The following is a 26,952-nucleotide window of genomic DNA, read 5'->3' on the forward strand; positions in this document are numbered from 1 at the left end:
AATAGTATTGTCACACACACCATTTATTGTAGCCTATTGTGTAATAGAGGGCGTCAGATACCAAAGGAACAAAGCCATAGCAAAAATGAAAAACGACCAAAAGACAAACAACAGTTGTTTTTCGTTTTTTTCCCATGGCATTTTCTGTTAGTTTTCAACTTATTAGTTTGAATAACTCATTGGAATCATTTGCCTTTCTTTGAGATTGATGCTATCAATTTGTGTAAAAAGACTTAGAAGATAATATATTGAGTTTAATTTTATGAAGTTAAATACTTGAATACATAGCGGTCAACCTTGATCTCAAGCAGGTACTTGATTGAACTAAATATTAGCTTCTGAAAAGCCTTAAACATTTTAACCCAGCGCTTTTTGAAACATGTTCTATCATATCTGATTAATTGTGTAGTACTGTTTTCCATCTTAGACTTTTTATAGTTTGCTACGAGTTATATAAATGGTGATTATTTTCGCGCTACCACTACAAGATACTGTTTCAGTTTTCACTGATCACAAATCACTGTTTTTCTCTGGCTTCACACACAAAATCAAGTGGTGGTCCATTTTTGAAAATCGTTTACATATTTGTAATATTTTTATTGTCTATAATTGCATCTGTTCAAAATAATACTTTGATGGCATTAATATCACCTCATCCAAATGGATTATCATCTGTAAATAAAAACAGAAACTTATACATGTAATTTAGTATGCAAGAGCAAACAAAACCATAACGTTGAGATAGTAGATGGACTACACACAATGCATATTATCACTATAAAACTTATATTAAAATGTTTTGCATAATAAGTAGTACGCGTTGAGTTTCATAGTTAACATGTTTAAAGGTGAAAATATTGATTGAACACTACATATTTGCTTTTTTACCTCACACAAATTAATTAAATACATTGATTTTGAAAAGCTAATGGTTTTATGTTTTTGCTTAATTCAAACTATTTTCGTTAACAATATTGAAATGATACAATATTGGTAAAATATTAAATGTTATTACCTGGACATGACACACCCACGTCATACTGATGTCCACAGTAGCTGTTAGTATTGTACCAGCCATTGGATCCACAACTATCGATTTGATCTTCGTGCCCAGCACAGGTCAAACCGCTCAATAATACCGGTCCTGTACCTCGTCCAAAGTAAGCATTTGGAAATACTTGTACCTTCCTTGAAAATACATATTTAGATACTAATGAGTGTGTTTGCATTGAGTTTTCGGTGTGACCATTAAACAATTACTAACATGCCCCGTGCATTGATAATGGAGTCTGTTCCTAGTGTTTTCATAATAATAAGGCAGTCATGCATATGATACATGAAATAATAAAATATGCATAATTTATAATAGAATGAAGATGTGCTCGTTTAGAGACAAACATGGAAAATTAATGTCCCTTGGTGAAAAACATGGGATCCATTAAATACAAAAAAACTGTGTTTATTATGTCTAATATACAGTAACTACCTATTACCAGGAGGAGAGCAGATGATAAAAATAATCTTACCCAGAGGTGGAAAGTCCAGCCATTCTGCATATTACTTTTGCATCATCAATATCAAAACCACTGCTATATCCACATATGGTACCCCACTGACCATTTACCTGTAATTCTACACGACCTTCCCATTGTTTAAAACCTCCAACAAGTCTGACCCCTATAACATAAGTTTATTACATGATCATTTACCTGTTCAAATTGAACAATCTATAATAAAGTGTTTTTATTTATTTGTAAAACTCAACTTGGGTTTACATAATTGTTTTCACCAATAAATCATGTTTAATCTATTTTGGTAACAAATAATTGTAAAACCATTTTTTAGCAGTGCTTTTATAACTATAAGACCATATATTGAAAACAACTGTTTAAATGAATGTAACCGAAGTGCATTTGGTCTGAAAGTACCTTCATCAGGCATGCTCTATTTTGAAAGTTAGGTATGAAGGAGACAAGAAACAGTTGAAGAGCTATATGATTAAACAGAATAGCTAAATAAAGTCAGTTCCAATATGACCAAAACTGAGCAAAAGAATATTTCAAAGGATCATGGACCTAGCAAAGCTCTTTATTTTTACTTCAGATATATTGATGATGTCCTGTCACTTAATGACCCACATTTCACTCGGTACTTAACTTTCCGCCATTGTGTTATTGTGCTGTGGTCATTTTTTGTATTCTTGTCTTTCATTTTTACTTATGTGCTTTGCCTATATGCCATTCTGTTTTTTTCTTTGTTGACATATTTGTTTGTTTTTATATTGATTAAGGTTATGACGCAATGTTGACTGCTGTATTCCTATTTTTATACATTGTTATTTAATATTTCTGTTAATATAATGGAATTTTGTACGTCTCCGTCTCTCATACAAGTGAGAGGTTTAGCTAGCTATAAAACCAGGTTTAATCAACCATTTTCTACTTACGGAAACGCCTTATTCAAGTCAGGAATTTGAAAGTTGTTGTCCATATGTTTGATGTGTTTTGACGGACTCTCCGTTTTGAATTTTCCATAGAGTTCGGTATCTTTGTTAATTTCCTTTCTCAGTGAGATGTTTCGGTAAACATAAGATTAAAGATACTTCTTTAACTAGAACTTCTTATCTTGGTCTTGTACCTTGATATTGACACAGATTGGCGGTTTTCAACAAAATCCATGACAAACGTGATGATTTAAACTTTCATTTTGTCAACTTCCAATATTCAGTAGTCACATATTCTCTGTCCTGTCGTTTGGCTTTTAATCATTTCAATGAAAACATTACTTTCATGCACTTTACGAATGTTATTAACAAGGGCACTGAGCAACTTAAATCGACACTTTCAATCAACTCCCTATTGACATGTTTACGCGGTCTTACATCTTAAGGTAACAGAACAGTCATCCGGTCTGTAAAATTATTGATTGAATCCTATTGCTTATTGTGACATTTTGACTGTGTGTAGATTCGAATAACCGGTGTTGCTTGCATAGCAGAAAGTGTGTACCCAAACCTCACATCTGGTTTCGGCTCATGTAGAGTTTTCCATTTTTTTATATTTTACCTTGATTTGTATATTCTGAATTAATTTATTAGATTTGAACATAGGTAAACTGTTGTTGCCTCTAATTCAATTCATTACATACTAGGTTTCACTCTATTGAAGCGATTCAGTTTCACTGTGTTCACTACACCTCTTTATCTGTATCAACTAGTAAGCCGGTATTCCTTAATACTAGAATGTATTAATTCCTCCAGTGGATTTAACTCATACATGTATTATTATCAAACTGATAACTTACATGTCAATCTAACAAAATCAGTAAAATAAGCATACCTTGAACGACATCTGTTCTATTTCCACCTGGAAATATATGCATGCGATGTAATTTACAAACAGAACATGCAATGTGAAAATCAGCGCTTTTTTGTTTGTTTGGGGGTCTTGTGTTTCAGATGTATGATATTCTATTTCATAATGCGTTTGTGCTTTGGTATGTGTTTGGCTTTTAATGACAACTATTTGCAGTCTGCTCTCTCTGTTAGATTTTTGCCTTTTTATAGTTCTGGTATGTTTTCTACATGTTAACTTTAATGTGGACGAATATTCTTGATTCGCCCAAATTTCGATTTATCCAAAAACTTGTATAGATTACAAGAACGCGCAACAAATTTCAATTATACATCAATCCAAGAACACCTTACATTTTTTGTATTAATAAAATAGTATATGTCCACTATTTAAAATTTGTTTCTAAAAGGCTTTATCCACAGTAAACTTTTACTTTTATATTACTAACTACCGTAAGTTATCATATATATGAAATTGAAATACAATGATAATTTATATTTCAAGAGGGTTTTTCACAGAAATTACTTCTATCTCAATTGTATGTAAAAACGTAAACAATAATAAATGAAAATAGAATCGCTGAAACATTATTGATAGTTCATGCGTAGCATATATAAATGATTAGATTTAAATCAATGACAAAATCACAAAATTGAAACTCGGTGTGGATTAGCCAATTAAGACACATACAGGTATTTTCCTTTAGTTATTGCCTCTTATAGTTTCTCTTATTTTCTAGAATTTTATACTTCCACAATCAAAAATATCAAACACCAGGACACACCTATCTTGAACAAAACCATATCCACCCTCTTGGATTTAATCGGTTTTAATTAGTATATATGTTATCAAAATAAGGAGATGTGGTATTATTGCCAATACGACAATGTTCCACCATCACGTTCAAATGCCGAAGATAAAATCAAATATAGGTAACCGACAATGCGAAAAACCCATAACGTATAGTCATTTAAAAAAGGCCCCGAAATAAATAATTAGAAACGATTCAAACAAGAAAACAAATGTTCTAATTTGTAATACATGTAATAATACAACTTATAAAAGCAACTATTACTGACACGAACAAACAGCAACCTCCGAATAACAAAGTCATACCTTAGGACAGATACATTCAGTACGTGTCGAGGTTAAAAGTGTTTTCGAACGCTCAACCCTCTCCCTACCTGGGACGGTGGTGTAACAGAACAGCATACGAAAAAAACGGTCAAACTCCGACTCAGATGGCTACACTCAATAGATCGGTATGAAGCACCAAAAACATGACATTGACATAAAATAATAGACACAAATCCCTGATATACGAGTACTCAACGCTAGTTCAACCCCAATTACAATTGATAATCAACTAGCAATAAACGACCAATTCAAATATTCAAAATTTTATCGGTAACACCATAAGTGCTATCGTTGTAAGCTTTTGTAAAAATACCACGGAAACGTTCATCCGGTTCAACTGTATGGTATATATTAATAAAAGAATAAATGGTATGATTGCCAATAAGACAACTTTCCACCAAAGACAAAGTTCAGTTGATAAAAAACTGTGTCTTATGTTTTATTGTTAATTAACATAAATGTTCTTAAAATAAAACTTACTTAGACAAACTACTCCTACATCATCACTGTGTTGACACGAGCTCGAGATTTTGAATAAGCCACTTGATGCACAACTATCAAGATGTCGTTCATGTCCGCTACACTGTAAACTGTCGAGGTAAATTGGACCAGCTCCTACTCCGAAATGACCACTTGTAAATGATTGCAAAGCTCTTTGGTTGGGTTTGAAAAGATAAACATGTATTGATTTAAATAATAAAAAACCCGGCATTTTCTAAAAAGGGTTAACAAGCAAAGTGGACACGCATAGAAACCAGAATAGTCGACTGATTTGCAAATTGACGTAGCTGGGGTATCCGAATGTTTAACGAAAAATTTTTCTAAAACATCTGTAAAAGTCTTCAAGGTCAATGTACTTTTGAATTTCAATATGAAAACTGCGGGTCACGGACCTTGATTTTCGTTAAATTTCACTGAAATTAACAAAATCACAGTTATTTTATATGGTCATATAAGGCTACTTTAAATTTTCCTTATTAAAGGAACTCAAAACGATAGAATTGGTTAAAATTCAATGAGAGCATTGCTTTTCGTAAATACTTCCAAAATATCAAAAATAAATAGGGGTCTCGGGCGTTATTTTCTTTTATATCGAGAGAAAAAAAACTTATCCTATCAACTTCAATACACTTATTTGCCCTTGATTTTGAATGGACTTTTTCTGTCAATTTTAATTACATTTAACGAAACTTTATTTTTGTTTTATTGTTTAATCCTTAAATTTAAAGTTTTACTTGACTAAACTACTCCTAAATAAGAGTAAGAATCTTCTATACTGAGATTATTTCCAAAAAGTTTAAAAATTGGGTTATGTGTGGATTTTCTCATGCAAAAAGTTACAACTTTCGTTTTATTCAAGTTTTAGATGTTTCTGTTGCATATTGAATATCAAAAACTAAAAAATGTATTGTTGCAACATGCCCAGAAGGGATGATAAAAAAAAGGCAACCGATCTACCAATTGAATCCTAATTCTTTTGGACTGACTGAGCTTAATTTGCATGCTAGGAGATGCTTACCCTGTCGAAACATATCTTCGCTATACTTTTGGTGTTTGATGCGATTGCCCAAGGTTGTATTTTACCTTGAATTTTATTTTTTTCAAAGCTTTTATAAGCATTGAAAATCTGGTAACTAGGTAGTGTTGCCTTTATCTGCATGTTATGTTAGTAATTGGTTTTGAACTGACATGGTGGAACTGAAATATTTCATTGATATCATTGATTTATTTCATTGACTTGGTTTGATATTCATTTTGTTACAATTTTGAATTGTTTGCTTTTATCAAGCTCTTTTCCGTTTTTTTTTTATTTCGAACCCTTCTGACATCTGATTAATTCCAGAAATGCAGACAAATTATTGCACATCTGATTAAAACCAGAGCATGTAAGAGTATTAAACATTACCATTTTTCTAGCACTTAATGCGGATTTCGATGGAATTAAAGACAGAGAAATTGATAATACATGTTGTACCTAGAATATCCTGCCATTCGACAGATAACTTCCGCATCCGGTAAATCAAAGCTGTTGTCACAAATTGTTCCCCATTGTCCATTTATATTTAGCTCTACTCGTCCTTCAAATGGTCCTGCCCCACCTTCTAATCTGATCCCTACAATAAAAGATAGAAACCGCTTTCAATCAGTGTAAGGAGTCTTCATTTGACTTGATATGTGATGTATTTACTTATAATATTTTATACTTCATATTTTTATTCTCATTACTTGCCACATTTAACCTGATTTTGATATCTGAACAGCAATAAGAAAATATATCAAAGCAGAAAAATTACTCCAGCTCGTTTTTTTTTAATTCTAAAAATGGCTTTATGTTACTGATTAAAGTTTTCTAACGATTCTTCGATTCTAACTTAATAATTAAAAATTGTCCCATGGGATAATATTTTTGGGTTAAATCATCAGATGATTTATGTCAAAGCAAATTTTTAAAAAAGACTGTGCGGTCTGTTTGTACATTTACTATGTCATAACTATTTCTTGACAATTTCCTTTTAGCATCTTCATCGACAAGTGTATGTGAAAATCAACAAAAGCAACAAAACGTATACAAAGACTACTTCATATTTTAAATGATGCAAATTGTTTGTTTTGCAATAAGTTTCTAAAAATCCTTCAGGACAATGCCCATTAATTATTTAACTGTGATGTAAGGAACAATGCATATTGAAAACGATAAAAACAAGAAGTTCATATGTCAAAACCAATTACAGTATTTGGCTAGTTTGAGTTTTCAGTATTTACGGATGGGTGCGGTCCTAACCAGTACAAAAGTTAACTTTGAGCAGACTTGTTGACTACTTTTCAAGTTAACTTGGGAAATGTTAAGCAGACAAGCAAGTTAACTTTGTCGTTGGTAGACCAGACCTACGGTCTGCTTTTTAGGACTGCTGCAGACCTATTGACAGGTCTCCTCCAGACCAGACCTGTGGACAAGTCTGCTTTTGACCAGTCCTGAGGACAGGTCTGCCCCAGACTAGACCTGTGGACAGGTCTGCTCCTGACCAGACCTGTGGACAAGTCTGCTATTGACCAGACCTGGGAACAGGTCTGCTTATGACAGATAACCGTGTTTAAGACTTTTGATTGTAATATGTAAAAAATAATCGCATTGTTCTTTTTTCCCAGTATAGCAAATTACTTTACTCGTTAGACTCTATCGATATTATACACATTAAAAAAAATCTTATTTTTCATTTCATATTCTTATATACATTAAACAATGGCTATAAAATTACACACTTGTGATCACATACAGCTATCATTAAAGAAAGGAAAGTTTTTATTTAATTAGAAGGCGGATAGAAAGGTTATCCATCACATCGGAACAATATTTTTATGTCATGGGATATCAACATCATTGTCGACGTTGCTTCGTTCCCCATTTTTTACAGTCTCTTCCTTAAATTTAACTGTATGCATTACATGGATATTTCATCGTAATTCACCTTGTTTGCCTTGGATTTACGATTCTGTTTTCGACAAAATATTCTAACGAAAATTGTACAGTTTCCGGATACATAAGGTGTTGAATAATTATGAACAATCTCGTCAATTTCGTCCGATTTGTCTTTACCGATTAAAAATGATGATATGGGATTTTCAAAAAATATACTCGTTGTGCACATGAATGAAATAGTTGCCACTTGAGGTTTAGCTGCAAACAAAATCAATCAACCGACATGTATACTTTTCCCAGAAGAGAACTTCTTATACTTTTCATTATAAAGTAAAAATGAAATCAGACATGTCAGTGTTGGATGATGCTGTCAAATAGTTTTTTATACACACCATCCTCATTTTGATCCTGAACTACTAACTTTAGTGATGGACTAATATTATGAATACAGAGATGAAATGCTGACAATCTAAATTGATGCGGAAAAGATATTGCATTCATTGTTTTCCAATATTGCTTTCATTTGTATTATAGTACATCCATGACATCCTGACATAAAAAAAAATTCTGATTAAATATAATGCAGCCATATAGATTTACATACTAAAGTGCAAATATGGTCAGTTTTAGTTGATACGGTCAAAAAATTTTGCTATACCAGTCAGTCTGAGGTATCAAAAGTTTTGTTACATATCAATATATTGAACAACAGGAGGACATACTGGCACTCTAAATTTATGCGGACAAAATTTTGTATTCATTGTGTTCCAATATTACTGTCATTTGTATTATACATTAAATCCTGACATAAAAATATTACTGAATTATTATGCGGCTATAAAGATTTACATAATAAAGTGCAAATATGGTCAGTTTTGGTTGATACGGTCTAATAATTTTGCTATACAAGTCAGCTGGGGGTATCAAAACTACTGAAATTTAGTGACGTATCAATATATCATGTATATTCTTCTTCTTCTTCTTTTAGGTCAACAAGGCTTCAATACTGAAGAATACATGTTGTTGCGCATGCGTGATTGACAAAAAAATTATATAAATTAATAAAAATATTTACTCACAATTTAAGTGTTTGTATATACAGATTGTGATTAAAAAATATGCAATTTATGTACATGTTTTGGTTTGGATTTGTTTATTTGAAGCTAGAGAGAACAGCTGGTGTTAGCTGATCTCTAAAGCTGTCAACAGTGGCGGTTTCAATAACAGTTTGTGGTAGCAAGTTCCATTGAATAACTGTTCGCGGGAAGTACGACCATTTGTTTGTGTCCTTGGAAGTTTGGATGTGTCTGTATGTCTGAGTAGGGTTTTGTCTTGTTCTGCTGTCTGTTTGTTCAAGAATATGCAATGGAATGACTACAAGACAGTGTATTACTTTATAAAATAAAATAAGTCTGGTTTATAGGCGTCTCACAGCTAGTGGTGGCCATTTCAACTGATTTAGCATGTTTGTGACACTGCTCGTGTAATCGTAGTTGTTGTGTACATAACGAGCAGCTCGTCTCTGCACATTTTCTAATTTTATCTGTTGTTCTTTCATATGGGGGTCCCAGACACTACAACTATATTCTAGTTTGGGTCTTACTAGTGCCTGGTATGCCCTTGATTTTATTTCTGTGTTTGTAACTTTTAAATTTCTTTTTAAAAAACCAAGTGATCTGTTCCCATTTGATACTATACTGTCTATGTGCTTGTTCCACTTAAGATTGGATTGTAAGGTGATGCCGAGGTATTTTGTAGATGTTACTGATTCGAGAATGTGATTGTGGAGGATGTAATTATGCCGGTAGTTATTTTTCTTTTGTGAGATGGTAAGGTTGGTACATTTATCAGGGTGAAATGTCATGAGCCAATCTGACTCCCATCGTGCTGATCTAGATCTAGTTGCAGTTTATGACAATCATCCTGTGTTTTTATTTCCCTGTAAATTATGCTGTCATCTGCAAAGAGTCTTAGCTTGCTGTGTTGTAAATATTCAGGTAGGTCATTTATACTGTTCCTTGTGGTACACCAGATGTTACGGGTACTGAGGTGGAAGAAATGCCATTGATGACGACTGTTTGTGTTCTGTCATGTAGAAATGCCTGAATCCAATTTAGTGTGTTATTTTCAATACCATAGTAGTTGAGCTTGTATAGGAGGCGACGATGTAAGACTTTGTCGAACGTTTTGGCGAAGTCCATTATGATTAAGTCAGTTTGTGTGTTGCTATTATTTGTTTGTGCTAGTTCTTGAATAAAATCTATTAACTGTGTTTCACACGACCTTGATTTTCTGAAGCCATGCTGAAGATCGTATAATATATGATGTTTTTCTAGATGAGACATGATACTACTTGTAATGATATGCTCCATGAGCTTACAACATATGCAGGTTAAAGATATTGGCCTGTAATTTACAGGTTTGTATGTTTCCCCTTTTTTGAAGGCTGGGGCTACATTAGCATGTTTCCAGTCCTTAGGTGTTTCTCCAGTTTCAAGCGACTTTTTAAATATTAAGGTAAGGATTGGTGAGATTTGTTCCTTTAGTTCGTTAAGGACACGGCCATTGATATTGTCAGGGCCGCAAGCTTTATGTGGATTAAGGTTCGACAGTAATTTTGTAATACCTGATTCGTTGATTGTTATCTTTGGCATTTGTGGGTGGGGGCTTCTACCTTTGTCTGGGATGTTATCATCTGTTTCGTTTGTAAATACTGATTGGAACAGTTGATTTAAAATGTTCGCTTTTTCTTCAGTGTCTGTAATGAGTTTGCCATCTTTTTTCAAAAGGAGGACATGCTGACACTCTAAATTTATACGGACAAAAATTTGTAGTTGTTGTGTTCCAATATTGCTGTCATTTGTATTATACTTTAAATCCTGACATAAAAATAGTTGCTGATTTACAATGCGTCTATATAGATTTACAAAATAAAGTGCAAATATGGTCAGTTTTTGATGATGCAGTCAAATAATTTTGTTATAGGAGTCAGCCTGAGGTATCAAAACTACTGAAATTTTGTTGCGAGACAATATTTTGATTAAAAAGAGGACATGCTGGCAATCTAGATTTATACGGACAAAATTTTGCATTCACATTATGTTCCAATATTGCTGTCATTTGTATTATTCAATACATCCTGACATAAAATATTACTGAATTATTATGCGGCTATATAGATTTACAAAATAAAGTGCAAACATGGTAAGTTTTGGTTGATACGGTCAAATAATTCTGCTATACGGGTCAGCCTGGATTATCAAAACTACTGAAATTTTGTTACGTATCAATATATTGAACAAAAGGAGGACATGCTGGCACTCTTAATTTATGCGGACAAAAATTTGTAGTTGTTTTGTTCCAATATTGCTGTCATTTGTATTATACATTAAATCCTGACATAAAAATAGTTGCTGATTAACTATGCGGCTATATAGATTTACAAAATATAGTGCAAATATGGTCAGTTTTGTTTGATGTGGTCAAATAATTTTGTTATAGGAGTCAGCCTGAGGTATCAAAACTACTGAAATTTTGTTGCAAGACAATATTTTGATTAAAAAGAGGACATGCTGCCAATCTAGATTAATACGGACAAAATTTTGTATTCACATTATGTTCCAATATTGCTGTCATTTGTATTATACAATACAACATGACATAAAATTTTACAGAATTATTATGCGCCTATATAGATTTACATGATAAAGTGCAAATATGGTAAGTTTTTGTTGGTACGGTCAAATAATTTTGCTATAAGAGTCACCCTGGGGTATCAAAACTACTGAAGTTTTGTTACATAACAATATATTGAACTAAAGGAGGACATGCTGGCACTCTAGATTTATGTGGACAAAAGTGTGTAGTTGTTGTGTTTTAATATTGCTGTCATTTGTATTATACATTAAATCCTGACATAAAAATAGTTGCTGATTTACTAAGCGGCTATATAGATTTACAAAATAAAGTGCAAATATGGTCAGTTTTGGTTGATGCGGTCAAATAATTTTGTTATAGGAGTCAGCTTGAGGTATCAAAACTACTGAAATTTTGATGCGAGACAATATTTTGATTAAAAAGAGGACATGCTGGCATTCTAGATTGATAGGGACAAAATTTTGTATTCACATTATGTTCCAATATTGCTGTCATTTGTATTATACAATACATCCTGACATAAAATATTACTGAATTATTATGCGGCTATATAGATTTACAAAATAAAGTGCAAATATGGTAAGTTTTGGTTGATGCGGTCAAATAATTTTGCTATACGGGTCAGCGTGGGGTATCAAAACTACTGAAATTTTGTTACGTATCAATATATTGAACAAAAGGAGGACATGCTGGCACTCAAAATTTATGCGGGTAAAATTTTGCAGTGATTGTGTTCTAATATTGCTGTCATTTGTATTGTACATTCTATCCCGACATAAAAATATTTCTGATTTACTATGCGGCTATATAGATTTACATTATAAAGTGCAAATATGGTTGATACGATTTAAAGAATTTGATATGTATTGGAATATATATTCAGCTCGTTAGCATTGTAACCATTATCGTTTTTTTTTAATATATAGAAAGGCAGATCACGGATAAATTTGTATATAACAAGCAAAGTTTTATGCGTACTTTATTTACAAATAGATATAAGAAGATGTGGTATGAGTGCCAATGAGACAAATTAACTCTCCATCCAAGTCAAAATTTATAAAAGTAAACCATTATGGGTCAAAGTACGGTTTTCAACACGGAGTTACATGTATTTAATCATGTTTATATCACGGAAGTATTAAATTGACTTTATTTTTCTATGTTTATACCAAGAAACAAAGACATAAAAAAACTTTTTAAAAAATCGATGTAGATCGAGCGGTCCTGGTTACAAGTTAACTTAGTGTTGAGCAGACTAGGCCAAAAGTTAACTTGAGATCAGGTCTGGTTCGATCGGAGTTGTCAAAATCAAAGTTAACTTGTGTTAACTTATGGCAGAATTGGTTTCGAAGTTAACTTATATCAATAGCGGACCTGTTTCCAAGTTAACTTTTTTCGGCAGACATAAAAACAGTCCTAGGACCAAGTCCGCTTTTCAAGTTAACTAGATTATAGTCCTAGGACTGGTCAGAGCAGTCCTAAATCCTGTCACAGGTTAACCTTGACCAGTCCTAATGACTGGTTATCAAGTTAACTTGCTGTACAGGTTAGGACTGCACCCATCTGTACCTTAATTCAGAAATGTATGTAAAAAAAGAGAAAAAGAATAAGATGATAAAATGTATTACATTCAAGCGGTAACGGCAGAAATATGATTAAATTTGATATACAAAAAAGAGGATAAAAAATAACATTGTAACACCTTTATCAAAATTATCAATTTCCAACAAAGAATTCTTACATTCATTTAGAAGATTACATTAAATTGTTTCTGCAAAGCTTAGTAACAAATGCTGGAGAGTTGGTTTAAACGGGTCCAACTTAGATTATCAATGTCAAGATTTAATAATTTACCTTCAGTTGTGTATTTATTAGCATTTCCTGCAAAAGAAACACAAAAATGTATGATGACTTACAGAAAACAATGTATTATAGTGAAAAATTCGCTGACATATGATATTGAATACCTATTTCTTTTAAAAATCTTTATATTATGTGAATATAAATTTTGTGGTAAGTTTTCTGTTCACAAATTTGTATATTATTCAAAATATGAAGGTTTTTCTCCCAAACTCCTTGCTTGTCATAGGCGTTTTTATCATGTTTTCGCGGTCTTAGATCTTTAGATACCAGAATGTTCGACTTATCAGTAATGCCACCGGTTATGATATGTTTTCGTTGTGAGGATTGGCATGACGGCTGATGTTTGCATAACACTTGAGGAAGACGCTAACCAAACGATGTACCCGTTCTTGGTCCTTTGTCAATCGATGCGAATTCCTCAAGGTTTGTCTGTTACCTTGAGTTTTTATCTTCTTGGTCGATTTATTTGTTACGCAATAGGATTATGATATTTGAACATCGGTTAAATTCTATTGTCCCAATTAAGTACAATTTTCTGCGGTTAATGACGTCCAATGCTATTAAAAGGTGACCTTCTAATTTCAGTCTATTCAAACGCCATTGATGAATCGTGTGTAAAAGAATCTTACGTCTTGGTTAATACAATATTAGTCGGGTATCTGTTATGACTTTATATGACAAAAAATGTACTTGGCATTTCTAGACAGTGCTACAAAGAAATGTATATATTAAACCATTTTAAATCCCAACTTTACTTTATTTTAAAATTCAAGTAATTTAAAGGTAATACGAAGCTAGAACATTGAAATAAAGTCATTTCAAATTGAAAATAAGGAATAATAAACATACTTAAACATACGACTCCTGCATCAGTTGAATGTGCACATGTACCAGTTTTGTACCAACCATCGGATCCACAGCTGTCTACAATATTTTCATTTCCACTGCATTGCAAGTTACTAAGAATTACAGATCCATTTCCAGGACCAAAATGGGCACTACTGTATGCTTGCAAAGCTCTAAAAGAAAACTTCACGAAAGTCATATTGAACATATTTGAATGAATGATTGTGAACTTCCAACAGTGCAGAGAAAACTAACTATATTATCAAAAGAGAAATGAAAAGGGGATTTATAAACAAAAAATAGTACACACACTGACAAAATCAAACGCCTGACTTTTCAACCAACGGAAGGAATTGAAAACAACTGTCCTATGCTTGACTTTGAAGAAAATGGTTGGTTAAATTTTGTATTTGTGTTCGGTTCTTTAATCATTTATCGGCTGATGCAATAAATTCCTTTAACGGGCATCTTAACACCTCTGTGCAATTCACGTAGGTAGTATCATTGCAGTTTTCAACACCTGTACTATGAATATTTAAGTACATTTAATTTTCATTCTACCATAAAGTTTTCATTTTTAGCTGGTAGGGTATTAAAGTTTTCTCGAAAAACATTGTTTATACGGATACATTTTCCTTTAATCTGTTGAGCGTATAGTAATGATTTGTAGATATTCGACTAAATTTTCTATTAGGAAGCGAGGGGACCGATAATCATCATTTCCTATGTCCTACACATTTCCAATACATTATTTGAACTTCGGTTGTTAATTTGATCAGAATATCCTTAGATTTTGGCTTTTTAATCGTCTTTGAGTCAGTTCAATATAGATATCTATCTTAACCTAAATACTGTTTTAACTCCCTTTTATGTAAATTAAGCTATCTCCGGTCTTTTGTTAGAAAGAGAAGAAGCCTTGATACCCACAGGAAACTTGATATATAAGTTAAGGAGAATCCTCAGAAAATTTTTCCAAAAAATGGATACTTCTTCATTATATGTTAGAATGTTAATATTCCGTAAACAGGTAGTTGGTGAAAGAAGAAGATCCAAACGAATCAGACAGTATGACATGTTTACATAAAGTTTGAGACTAAATTTAAAGAAGCTTAGAATTTCAGTTGTATAAAGATGCTAAAAAAGTTTCGTGGACGGACGAACGGAGATATAAATATTCTAGAGTTTTTACGACTTATTCAACAGTAACAAGTACCTATGGACTACATACTAATAACCTTATAACTATTGGACGTTTAGTCGAATATATATCTGAACTTAAAGTAATCTTAACTCTAAAGAAAGCTGAACATGGATTTAAGATATTTTTTTACAAAATATTAAGTGTTATTTCATTTGAATTATGGAGGGATGGGAGAGTCAAGTTAACCAATATTTTACTGTCTTATCTCATATAGAAGATCATATTTTGAGTAATGAATATTGATGTCTTTGTATATAATGAAGATGAACAGGAATATGTAAATGAGGTAACTTAATTGAACATATAACCCATGAAGTTTTTTATTACCTTGAATATCCTGCCATACGGCAAATAACTTCTGCATCATTCATATCGAAATAACTTCCACATATGGTTCCCCATTCCCCATTTACATTTATTTGAACTGTTCCTTCATGTGGACCGGTTCCTCCTACAAACTCGACTCCTAACAAAATCCATTATAAGAGAATTGAATTTAAAATTTACATGCGAAATAAAAACATAGGTAATACAAAAAAATCATAAAGCCGTGAGGATGATGTCTGTTATGAACAAGACACACGATGCGTTGTAAAATATTTCGTGTTTTACATTGCAATACAAGTTTTCCAAGTTTAACACTAATATAATTGATTCATCATTTGTTTTGCGTTTAACGTCTAGTAGCAATTTGTTTATGTGTAGAAAAATTGAACAATTGTACATTTTTGTAGGTTTTAAAAAGAAAGAAGGCCGATTAGGATAAACGGAGATATATTGAATTGCAACTACAATTGAGGTAAGTCCGATATTGGCTGACATTTGAACTTCAAACATGTCACAACTGGTGGTGTACTGTGAGTATCCGAGGTTTTCACAAGCCCAGTGGCCAGCACTTCATTATTGGTACATGTATAACAATACCAATATTATATTATTAAAATTGCTCTTATAATAAAGAATATATCTCCCTCATGCTAAGCTCTGATTACTTTCCCGCACCCCTCAGAGAGTAGTTGTAAGCTTAATTCCAACAAAAACAAATTTTCGAATACGCAGCTGAGCCTTTGTCGTTTATTTAAATTTGACATACTTTATTTCTAATTGCCAATCAGGTCACATCTTCTAAATTTTTGTATATAATAGTATCTTCCTTTATTGGACATATACATGATGTTACTTCAGTGAATAGTTCATAATTTGAAGTTTTGTTTTGTATTATTGATTATACCTATTTAAACTTGCTACAATGTTTAATCGCAATACAGCTGCATCTATTTCACACCCTGTTCTGCACTTTTGAAAAGTACTACATTTATTAATTATGCGTCATTACCCGACATAACAAAATTAAAAAAAAATTGAAAGCCCAGTTACAACAAAACATAATAAGGAACTCCGTAACCTTTAGATAGCATTGTGATCGTAAAATTAAGTGTAAAATAAATGCATAACATAACCAGTACCTTGTGATATGGATTTTCTGTCACTGTCTGAAATATATTTATATATTCAATTTAGACTTGTTTATATATATATTTATATACTAGTCAACAAAATAAACGATACAAGGCAACGTATTTTCCATATATAATGAAATTGGATACACTGTACTAAGGTAAATAATTACCCAATTGGTCTAATATTTACAGAGTGTTATTTTCTTATCAACACCATTGATTTAAGGCAAATACTCGAACGTTTTTTTTTTTTGCAAATTTTGTTATTTTAAAAATCGTATTTTCACCCAAAAATTCAAAAAATCGATAATAGAACTTAAAACTTTAAATTTAAACATGGTCTGCTTAAAGTTTTGAATGCCTTTGCAGATATTTGAATACTTAATTCTCATCTTCGAAATTAAGTGCCGACGTTTGTCATCATTTTCCGCAAAATAAATTTGACCCCTGTGTTCAATACCACTGTATTTTCTCACTTTCAAATTTGGTCAGATTCTTTTAGTCATATGCATTTGCCTTGCAATGAATGTTTTTCATTGAATAATTTAACAGTTTCTCCTATTTATTATATTTGATGTAAATTGGAGTTCAAACTTGTGTATCGTTATTTTTGTTGACCAGTATATATATATTGTTATTTTAAAAAGTTATCTTATTTTGAAAAAAAAACAACAGATCAAAACTTTGTTTCAACGTTTAAACGTTTCCTTTATATTGGACGTAAAAATCCAGTAGACTAATCAGTGGAAAAATTAATTTCCTTCCATACAGTAAATTTATATTATTTTGTCAAAATCTATCATCTGATACAAGGATCACCTTGAAATAAGTTTCAGCATAATATAAACACATAAGAAGTCACTATGTATTTCAAGTAAAAATGTTTAAACAGAACGATCCGTGTATGTGATTTGAATAAACATATAAAATAGTGTAAGGCGTTTGCAAAGTAGAATGTTATTTTTGAGTCCAGAAGTGAATATTTCCTTAACAGGTGTTCTAAAAGAAATAAGCATTCACACATACATCATCCCCATCTGAGTATTAACTTTTTATACAGTTATATTAATCAAAAAGAATTAATCACTGCTACTACCTTTTCTACTACTAATACTCCTCAGATGAATGTTTACTGTTGACAATTGAGAGTCGAGAGTCTAGAGTTGATTCATTGAAATAAGCCTTAGGGACCATCTCAAAAGAAATTCATTATCGATTGACGAGGTACAATTATAGTTGCTACACCATTTATCGATAATGTTCAGAGAAAACTCTCAAGCTACATGTCATGAAAAAGAACGTCTGTAAAATATTTTTCTAATATAGAGACAGATAAAAAAAATACATCGGTTTCTATCTTGGTAAATCGCCATCTTCAGAGATTATTGCAGCTGCCGCTTTGTCGCAGTGATTACTTATACTTAATAAAGTGATGAGGCGGCGTAAAGCAAACACCAATCAATGAATTGTAGAAATGGATATGCAAATACTCAATGAGGAAGTGGATGGGTGATTTTCTTGAGAGGACTCATTTCATGAGCTTTATCATCGCGGCTTGTGTTGTAGTTATTTTTATCAGCAACGGGGTCTGTGTGCTTCTCATTTGTTTGAGGTTTTCAGTTATGGATTGGCCATCCGTAGTCATCGTTTGGTTTCTTTGTACTCAGGTTTGTCTTCGATTTCCCTTCATTTTTACTGACGCTTCGATTTTTTTTACCTTTTTCTCTATAACACCAAAAAAGCGAAATATACAATTCTGTTAAATTTCATCAAGAATCTTTGTGACTTTGGTTCCCATCAACTCTACAATTCTGTGAGACTCAAATGAAGATATTTTTTTTGATATGACTTATATAGTTTCTGCAGTTATTCATTTAGCATTTTCAGTTAACAGAAAAACAACCATTACCTCTTTTGAGACATCTCCTATGAACTGTTTATCATATGTGAACATTCGACTGTAGTTTGTAAAAAGTAGTAATTTACCGAACACGTCTACTAATACTACAACTACACCAACTACTACTACCTTTGTGTAAAGGTTAATAAGGGCATTATAACTCTCAATATAGATAGAACAAAATGTTCTAATTAACTTAAAATCGATCGAGCTAAATCCAGTAAAATAAGTTACTCACCAAGACAAGCCACACCGGCATCATTGTCATGGCTACACGTACTAGAAAACCACCCATTAGATCCACAACTGTCTAAATGGTCTTCATTGCCACTGCAGTGGACATTGTAGAGCATCGACGAACCATTGCCATGCCCAAAATGTGCATTTGAAAAAGCCTGTATAGCCCTAAAAAAGTTACGGGATACACTATTGGATTATCAAAATGAAACGCACCTGAATGCTGTATTTTTCAGTTTATATCAAATTGTAAGGTATTTACAGTTTTCGTAAACAAATTAATAAGCATAAGAACGTAGACTGAGTAAAGATACAATTGTATCGAGCTTAATATTTATGTTAGTTTATGTTGGTAAATAAAGTTGCAATTCTTAAGATAGATTGTTTCTATGTTTTTGCTCGTGTATTGCCCAGACATATAACAAATTAAGTGTGATTTTCGCTAAGAATCTTAGATTTTTTAATTTAATATTACGTCTGTTTGGAAGCCTATTCTGAAAATGCAGTTGTTTCCTTTATCCAATCTTATTAACAATGTATCGATACAAATGTTGAAACAACTATCGTGATTTTTTAAACTAGATTGCAATCAATAAATCCTTAAACAATTCAGTGGTGCCTATTTATTTCTATTCAGACCTTCTTTGAGCAAATATTTTATAAACAAAGCTGTTTCACACGCTTATAATTTAAGCAGAGTGTCTCACTATGAACAATGTGTTCACGTGCATTGCCGTTTACTATATTTATCATATGTTTGCACATTATATTAGATGAGTGTGCGTTTCCGAAACTCTTATGAATATCAAACAATTAAACATTTTCTTTTTAATATTTTTTATGTGATCTTCTGAAAACATTTCATTAAATTCAGGTAATCTATTACCTGGTATAACCAGCCATACGACAGACAACATCAGCGTCATGCTTGTCAAAATTTGTATCACATATGGTGCCCCATTGTAAATTAACATTTAATTCAACCGTTCCCTCATATGGCCCAGTCCCTCCTATAAGTCTGATCCCTAAATAATAAAAAATAATAATGTAAAAGTGTCTATTTTTTTTAATTCAAATTTGTATTCGAAATAACAAGTTTCAAATGAAGTTGAGTACTAAACAGGTTTGATCATGACAAATTGAATATGGAATGTGAACGAAGTTATTTGTTCGTATCCTAAATGTTTGTGTCTATTGAAAAATATGGGTTAATTGGTAGATCTTTGATAGTGAAGGTTAAACTTATTGACACCTTGTTAGACCAGGGAAGATTGACATATTGTCAAGACACATTCATAGTTTGAGATGGTGTGTCGACTGTTTGAAGTTCCCCTGTGTGGATATCTTTCAGCTGATTTTGAGTGTGCAATATTAGTATTTATTAATTATGAATTATTTGAGTATATTTCATTATTACATTGGTTGCAAGTAATAACCGTGATTCAACATAAAATAAAATCCGATAGTTTCACCCCTCTGACGTCATACAACAATAGGTGTTTTCAAGACGTTGTCGATGATGTCGCATTAAAGTTAATTGTGAATGCGTAGAGAAAGATATAGTTCCTTACATTTCCTACTTTAATTCCAATAAAAAGCCCATTGTCAATATAATCAAAGAATAATTATTCAAAGAATTCTAAAATCTAAAAATATTCAACTAGTGGCCGAACAACACTGATATTTAACACATGCGCTACGCGCATTCGTGAATTAATGTGTTGTTCGGTCATTCGTTGAATATTTTTCTATATTTCAATTCTTCGATTTAACCTGGGGGCCTGCTACTGATATAAAAAGAATATTAATCATACATTAAAAACATGATCGTTTTTTATGAATACTAACTAATAAAATGCTATTAAATCAAATTCGACCCTCTAAACTTTTATCAAATTATTTATATATGATGAAATTACCTTCTGTTGTTTCTAATCTGTTTGTTCCTAAAAGAAATACAAAACAGAGTAGAGTGCTATGATGTTATAGGAACATACTTATTACTATACTCACTAAGATTGATTTATCATGTGATGTTAGGAATAACAATGTATGACTTCTTCAAAATAACGTAAGACAAACATTTTATTGCAACATCAAAATGAATTTCAATACCAAACATTACCAATCTACATTATATATTAAATTAAAGAAATAGGAAAAGAGAGGCGAAAGACACCAAAAGGGACATTCAAATTCAAAGTCAAAGATGACTGACAACGCCAAGACCAAACAAAGGCAAATAAACAGTTTGCAAAACACAACGTAGAAAACTAAACACTGAACACCACAAAAATCGGGTGTGATCTCAGGTGCTCAAAAAACAGATCCTTCCCCGGATGTGGCACCCATCGTGCTGCTCATGTTAATACAAACCCGGTTATAAGTTTATAAGAATATAGACATTCTAAACTCAGTACAATTCACAAACCACTACAAAAAAAAAAAACTACAGACAGATATATATATATATATTTATATATATGGCGTTTTTCATTTTAATTTATTCAAAACCTTTTCTATAATTAAATAAATTGAATAAAATACAAATCATGTGTCCAATCTTCGCTTATAAGGATCTTACAACGCTGAGTTCTACTTTTTGTTTAAGAAGTATTCCCTGCTCATCAGGAGTTTTCGTAATGAGATACACCTTCAATCATATGTAAGCAAAAATTAAATTAGACTTACTGACACAAGAAATCCCGACATCTTGACTATGACTACAACTTGAAGTCCGGTATCCACAACTTCCAATGTTCTGTTCATTGCCAGAGCAAGAAAGGTAACTAAACAGACTTTTTCCGATACCTTGTCAAAATTTTGCCCGTGGAAAAAATTGAATTTCTCTGAAACAATTTAATAAGAAAAGTTAGATGTATTTCTATTTGTATTCATCTGGTGAGTTAAGCCTTTTTCAACTGATTTTTATAGTTTGTTCTTATGTTGTACTGTTACACCAATGTCCCAGGTTAGGGGTTGGAGCCTTCAAGCGAGTTTAACCCCGCAACATTCTGTATGTGCCTGTCCTAAGTCAGGAGTCTGTAATTCAGTAATTTTTGTTTGTTGCTGTGTAACATATTTGTTTTTCGTTCATTATTTTGTATATAAATTAGACCGTTAGTTTTCTCGTTTGAATTGTTTTACATTTGTCATTTCGGGGCCTTTTATAGCTGACTATGCGGTATGGGCTTTGCTAATTGTTGAAGGCCGTACGGAGACCTATAATTGTTAATGTCTGTGTTATTTGGTCTCTTGTGGAGAGTTGTCTTTTTGGCAATCATACCACATCTTCTTATTTTTTTATAGTGAAGGTAGCGTTAAAGTCAATGTTTTTTGTCGATAAATAATATTGAGATTTGTTTGATTTTTGAATGATTAATTTCCTCAAGTTCCTAAGAATATTCAAAAATTGTCTATACTTCTTTTTTCTTGTTGGGTTTCTTATTGCGCAATTTGTAGCTTTTGCGTAATTTTTTGTTATTATTGTTTGTCATTTCATCGTCTTAGCTACGGTGTTTTCTGTTTTTAAAGGACTACTGATTTCTGATTGCTCCCTGTGCATCTACTCTCTCTTTGTAAACAAAAAATGAATGTTTGTTTTTACTTCTCGTAGAATGTGATTTTTTCTTAAAAAAAATTAATTAAATGCAGAAATAAATGCATGCGTAATCACTTTTTGGTACATGCACCGTTATTCATTTATTTCAAATATTTCAAAATTGCTCAGTCTAACATACTTCTAACCATTATGGCGAAAAGGTGTCAATACATTTAAAGATACTTTCAAAAAGACATCATCAAAAACAAACCATACACGTATCGATAATTCGCTAGTTACAGTTAAAACTTATAGTTTATAGATTGAAATTCTTTGTGTTTGTTATGGTATTAGTTGCATTCTCTTAGTTTTTGAAATGGGATTCAATGTCGTGAATTTTATATAGATTTATATCTTTAATCTGAATATTTTTTCTCCATAAAAGAAAACAAACTTTCAGCTCCCTTATTTAAGAGAGAGAAGACATAATTGAGGAACTTATATCTAGATTGATATCAAATTTTACAATTTCCTTTTATAATAATGATGAGTAGACAATTAAATGCTTTAACTGAGATTAATTTCATCAGCTGCTTAACTCAACTACAGGTACACACCTTCCAAATCCTAACATACGACATATAACCCTTGCATCGTTTAGATCAAAATCGTAGTCACAAAGCGTTCCCCAACTACCGTCGGTATAAACCTCCACTGTTCCCTCCCAAGGCCCTGCTCCTCCAGTGAGACGTACCTCAGCTATGTAAAAGAGCATATCATTTATAATACATATTTTCGTATCAAAATGTAGAAAATAAAGTGTTCCTTCACACATTTAAAAGCGGTGAGTAATATATATAAATATATGCGTATGAGACATAGGATAGAGAGTGATGAATGGTGATAATTAACTTTCAAATGGTATTATACTTCTTACCAGCAATCTTCATCTAAGATGTCTATATGTGTAGAAAAAATTTATATAGTTAGTGTTTTTCCACTAAATTTTGATGCAATGCATTTTTCTCAAACATATTTTGCACGTCGAACATGTTGTTGACATACAGGACTTACATTTTTTTTTAAATGCTTGCCATTATTCAAACCAGGAACGTCTGTGTCATTTCTGACTTTTATTATTGTGATGATATAAAGATGTTCTTATGAACAATGTTCTCAGTCAGTTACTTCCATGATGTAGAATGAGCCTATTCCAATTTATTATTTCATGTTTGGCAATTTTGTGTTTCTTATTATTGTTTTTCGTAAAGTACTGTTTTTTTGGTTTTCAAGCCTGGTATTGTCGGTCTTTTGAAAAATAATTTCTGATTGTTAATGCTATACAATCCCCCTTGAATTTAATCAAAAATACAAGAAAGAAATTAAATGCACTTACATATTGTTGCGCTTTGAACAAGCAAAATGTTGAACAAGGAAACAAAGGTACATTTCAGTATCATCCTTAAAAACATAATAAGTAAACATAAATTATTACTAAGAAATTTGGAAAGGGTCGTGTCAAATTTTTTTTTGAACGAAATCTCCATTTTACATTATTTTTTTTAAATAGCATTATTGATAGTCATTGGGACAGATATCATATTTCCAAAGTAATAACAATAATCAATATACTTTTAAAACAGTACTTCATGATAAAAAAAATGGAATAGCGCAAGTTTATATAAAAAAAAAGTATTTTCTCTTTTTCACCAGTTCCACCCAATAGGTTCAATTAACTAGTTTAGAAAAAGTTCTTTATCATCTAAGCTTTGCATGACAATTATGCTACACATTTTATGAAAACTAATGTATAGGGATTGGAAAAGCTGTTGTTTTAGTGTTTTGTTTATGTGATTTGTTTTGTTTGTTTTGAAGACGATTATCCTGTCCACGCACCTGGTCTTGCTTGATTTGGAATTCCTCTGATTCCTTCAGACGTTTATCCTGATTTGGTGACTGTAATTTAGAAATGTTTAGGGTGAATATTTGTTCGATATATGATATAAAGTTATTTAACCTTTTCAACTTTTTGACATTTATTCTATATAAATTTTGCAAACATTCCGCAAGTCAGTTCATCCCAAGTTTAAAGCTTTAGGTGGTGAAATATTTGACAGTCAAAAAGCTTAGACAGTTGTTGCGGATGATGCATGTATTGCAGAAGCCATTGATCCTGTCCAAACAAACCGATTTCGTTCCTTTTGATTTCATGCAATGCGATTTCTTTTTCCCCTTGATTGGTAACTTATTCAAGCAATATTTTATGGGGGATTTACTAAAGGTTGGCCCTTAATGCTAGACATTTTACCACGAGCGATAGCGTGACTCGTTCATAAGAACCTTACGACGTGGTAGTATGATTCGAACAGCTAAAAGAAATCATGATTTTATAGATCAGATGACATCTAATATATTCGTATATAACGAACGTATACCTAAGCGTACAAAGAGTATCATATTAAAATACTGAATAAATGAGACTAGAACGTTGATTACGTACTGTATTTTCTTGTTTTCTTCATTCTATACTTTTGTATGATATACAATAATATTGTTCATATTTGGTGAAATTTTCTTTGCGTACACGTTCTCTTATCATGAAGAAAGTTATTAAAACGCATATTTAGACACACCAATTAGTTTGAAACGTTTTCATTGATTTGAAACAATTGATTGAAGTAAGAGGCAAACGGCTGATGATTCAACTATATGTAGTAAAAGAAATACCGTCCGTGTTAATAAAGGTATAACAAAAATCGGAAGTTTACATGCAGTTATATTTTTTGAATATTTTTATGGTCTTTTCAATGCATATATTTATCCTTTACGTTTGAACACACCGTCATGAAATACTAAAATAAATGCATTTAGATAAATAGATCAAAATAGCAAACGATAATCGAGTTTGTGATGAAAAACCACAATAATGTTAGAAACGAATAGAAAAAAAAACAGGATGTATTAGCCTTATGATGTTCTTTAGTACAAATAATTCGGATGTTTAAAAAGAGTTGTCATTTTTTAAAATATATTTTTACAAAAAACATTGTTGGGACATTTCCCAAAAGATTGCATATCATAATACAATGATGTAAATTCAGCACATCCTTTATCATGTTTATCTTAAAAAAGAAAAATAGAAAAAAAGTATGAAATTCGACAAAATTATCAGTATTTATTTAGACATGCATTGTTGAGAGTTGTCTGATTGGCATTCATACTACATCTTCTTATTTTTATATTGTATCAGAATGTTGACAAAAGATATTAAAATGGTCACTGTGTACAATGAAAAATCAAATTTAATGTGAACTTCTTTATCTATAGTTGCTTTCAGTATGAAGCAGACTTGAAAGTCGTACTCAACTAATGGAATGTGCCTGAATTGTTTGAAATTTACAATGATATAAAAAGAAGAAAAGAAAATCGATCATTTAAGTGAACAAATAAATAAACTATCAAAATAAACAAATGATTTGGAGAAGTGTCTTTACTTACTTGACTTGTAATCTGTCGTGAACTAATTGATTTTAATACAGTTTAAGCATTGATATTACATGTTAGTTCGTGTACTATCTCGTTTTTGCCATTAAATTCTTATCAGAACGCCTATCACTAACAAACGTTGGTATAATTCATAACGAGAATTGTTTCTTTCAGAAAATTTACCCCTTTATGATTTGAAAACCGAATGAAATTAATGAACTAATACTTTGTAATGAAGAATGCTTTGCAATATGTATGAGTGGGTCTTGTCTAAAATGCTCATTGAAAAAAAACATTAAAGGAAGAAATATTTTGTGAGTGTTACGACTCAAATATAAAATTAATATGACGCTGAATTAATAATATATGTTAAATTATTGTCAATTAACATACAAACAGATGTGTTGTCATTAAAATCATTCAACATTGTAAAAGAGTACATTTTTGGGAAACGAACATTTCAACAGTTAAGAGTAGAATATGCCACTCAAGACATTAAAAATAATTCAAATCCAAAGTTCCTAGAAATAAAAGGCACATTTACCTTAATTAAAAAGTCAGTGTTATCATAAGATTTTGTTATTTAATTGTAAGTCAACCACATGAGTGATGAAAATATTATTTTCATAGCAAATATATTATTGAAATCATGACATAAATCAAGTCAGTATATTGGAAAATGATCAATTAAGAAGTCGTGTGTCTATCTTTTCGACGGTTGTCTCCCTTTGATCAATCACAGCTGCAATGATTTTATATTATGTTGTTATGTATTTGCATGCAATGATTTTATTTTATTTTATTTGAGTATTTGAATAAAATAGATTAACTCTGGAAAAAAAACCTTTTTTTT

General features: G+C 31.6%; 1 protein-coding gene across 1 annotated transcript; it reads right to left on the minus strand.

Moving 5' to 3' along the window:
• Positions 1–353: 353 nt before the first annotated feature.
• LOC127722335 (deleted in malignant brain tumors 1 protein-like) lies at positions 354–23,563 on the minus strand. Its single transcript, XM_052229222.1, has 15 exons — positions 23,551–23,563; positions 21,764–21,883; positions 20,992–21,018; positions 19,959–20,097; positions 19,074–19,240; positions 16,942–16,968; positions 15,803–15,941; positions 14,278–14,447; positions 13,420–13,446; positions 6,466–6,604; positions 4,971–5,143; positions 3,339–3,365; positions 1,527–1,677; positions 1,016–1,188; positions 354–672 (listed from the first exon to the last, which is right to left on the minus strand). Exons 1-15 carry the CDS (start codon positions 23,561–23,563, stop codon positions 653–655), a joined length of 1,512 nt encoding a protein of 503 aa, XP_052085182.1. The 3' UTR covers positions 354–652.
• Positions 23,564–26,952: the final 3,389 nt, after the last annotated feature.

Source organism: Mytilus californianus, unplaced genomic scaffold, assembly GCF_021869535.1.
Source record: "Mytilus californianus isolate M0D057914Y unplaced genomic scaffold, xbMytCali1.0.p SCAF_12, whole genome shotgun sequence".
In the NCBI taxonomy this organism is placed as follows: Eukaryota; Metazoa; Mollusca; class Bivalvia; order Mytilida; family Mytilidae; genus Mytilus; species Mytilus californianus.

Coding starts and splice junctions, on each gene's coding strand:
- LOC127722335 (XM_052229222.1), bottom strand. Junction 15,942..16,941: donor CAGAAAATCCATATCACAAG/GTACTGGTTATG, acceptor GGATTTTGTTAG/GAGTCGAGTTTGTAGGAGGA. Junction 1,189..1,526: donor GCTGGACTTTCCACCTCTGG/GTAAGATTATTT, acceptor TGTATTTTCAAG/GAAGGTACAAGTATTTCCAA.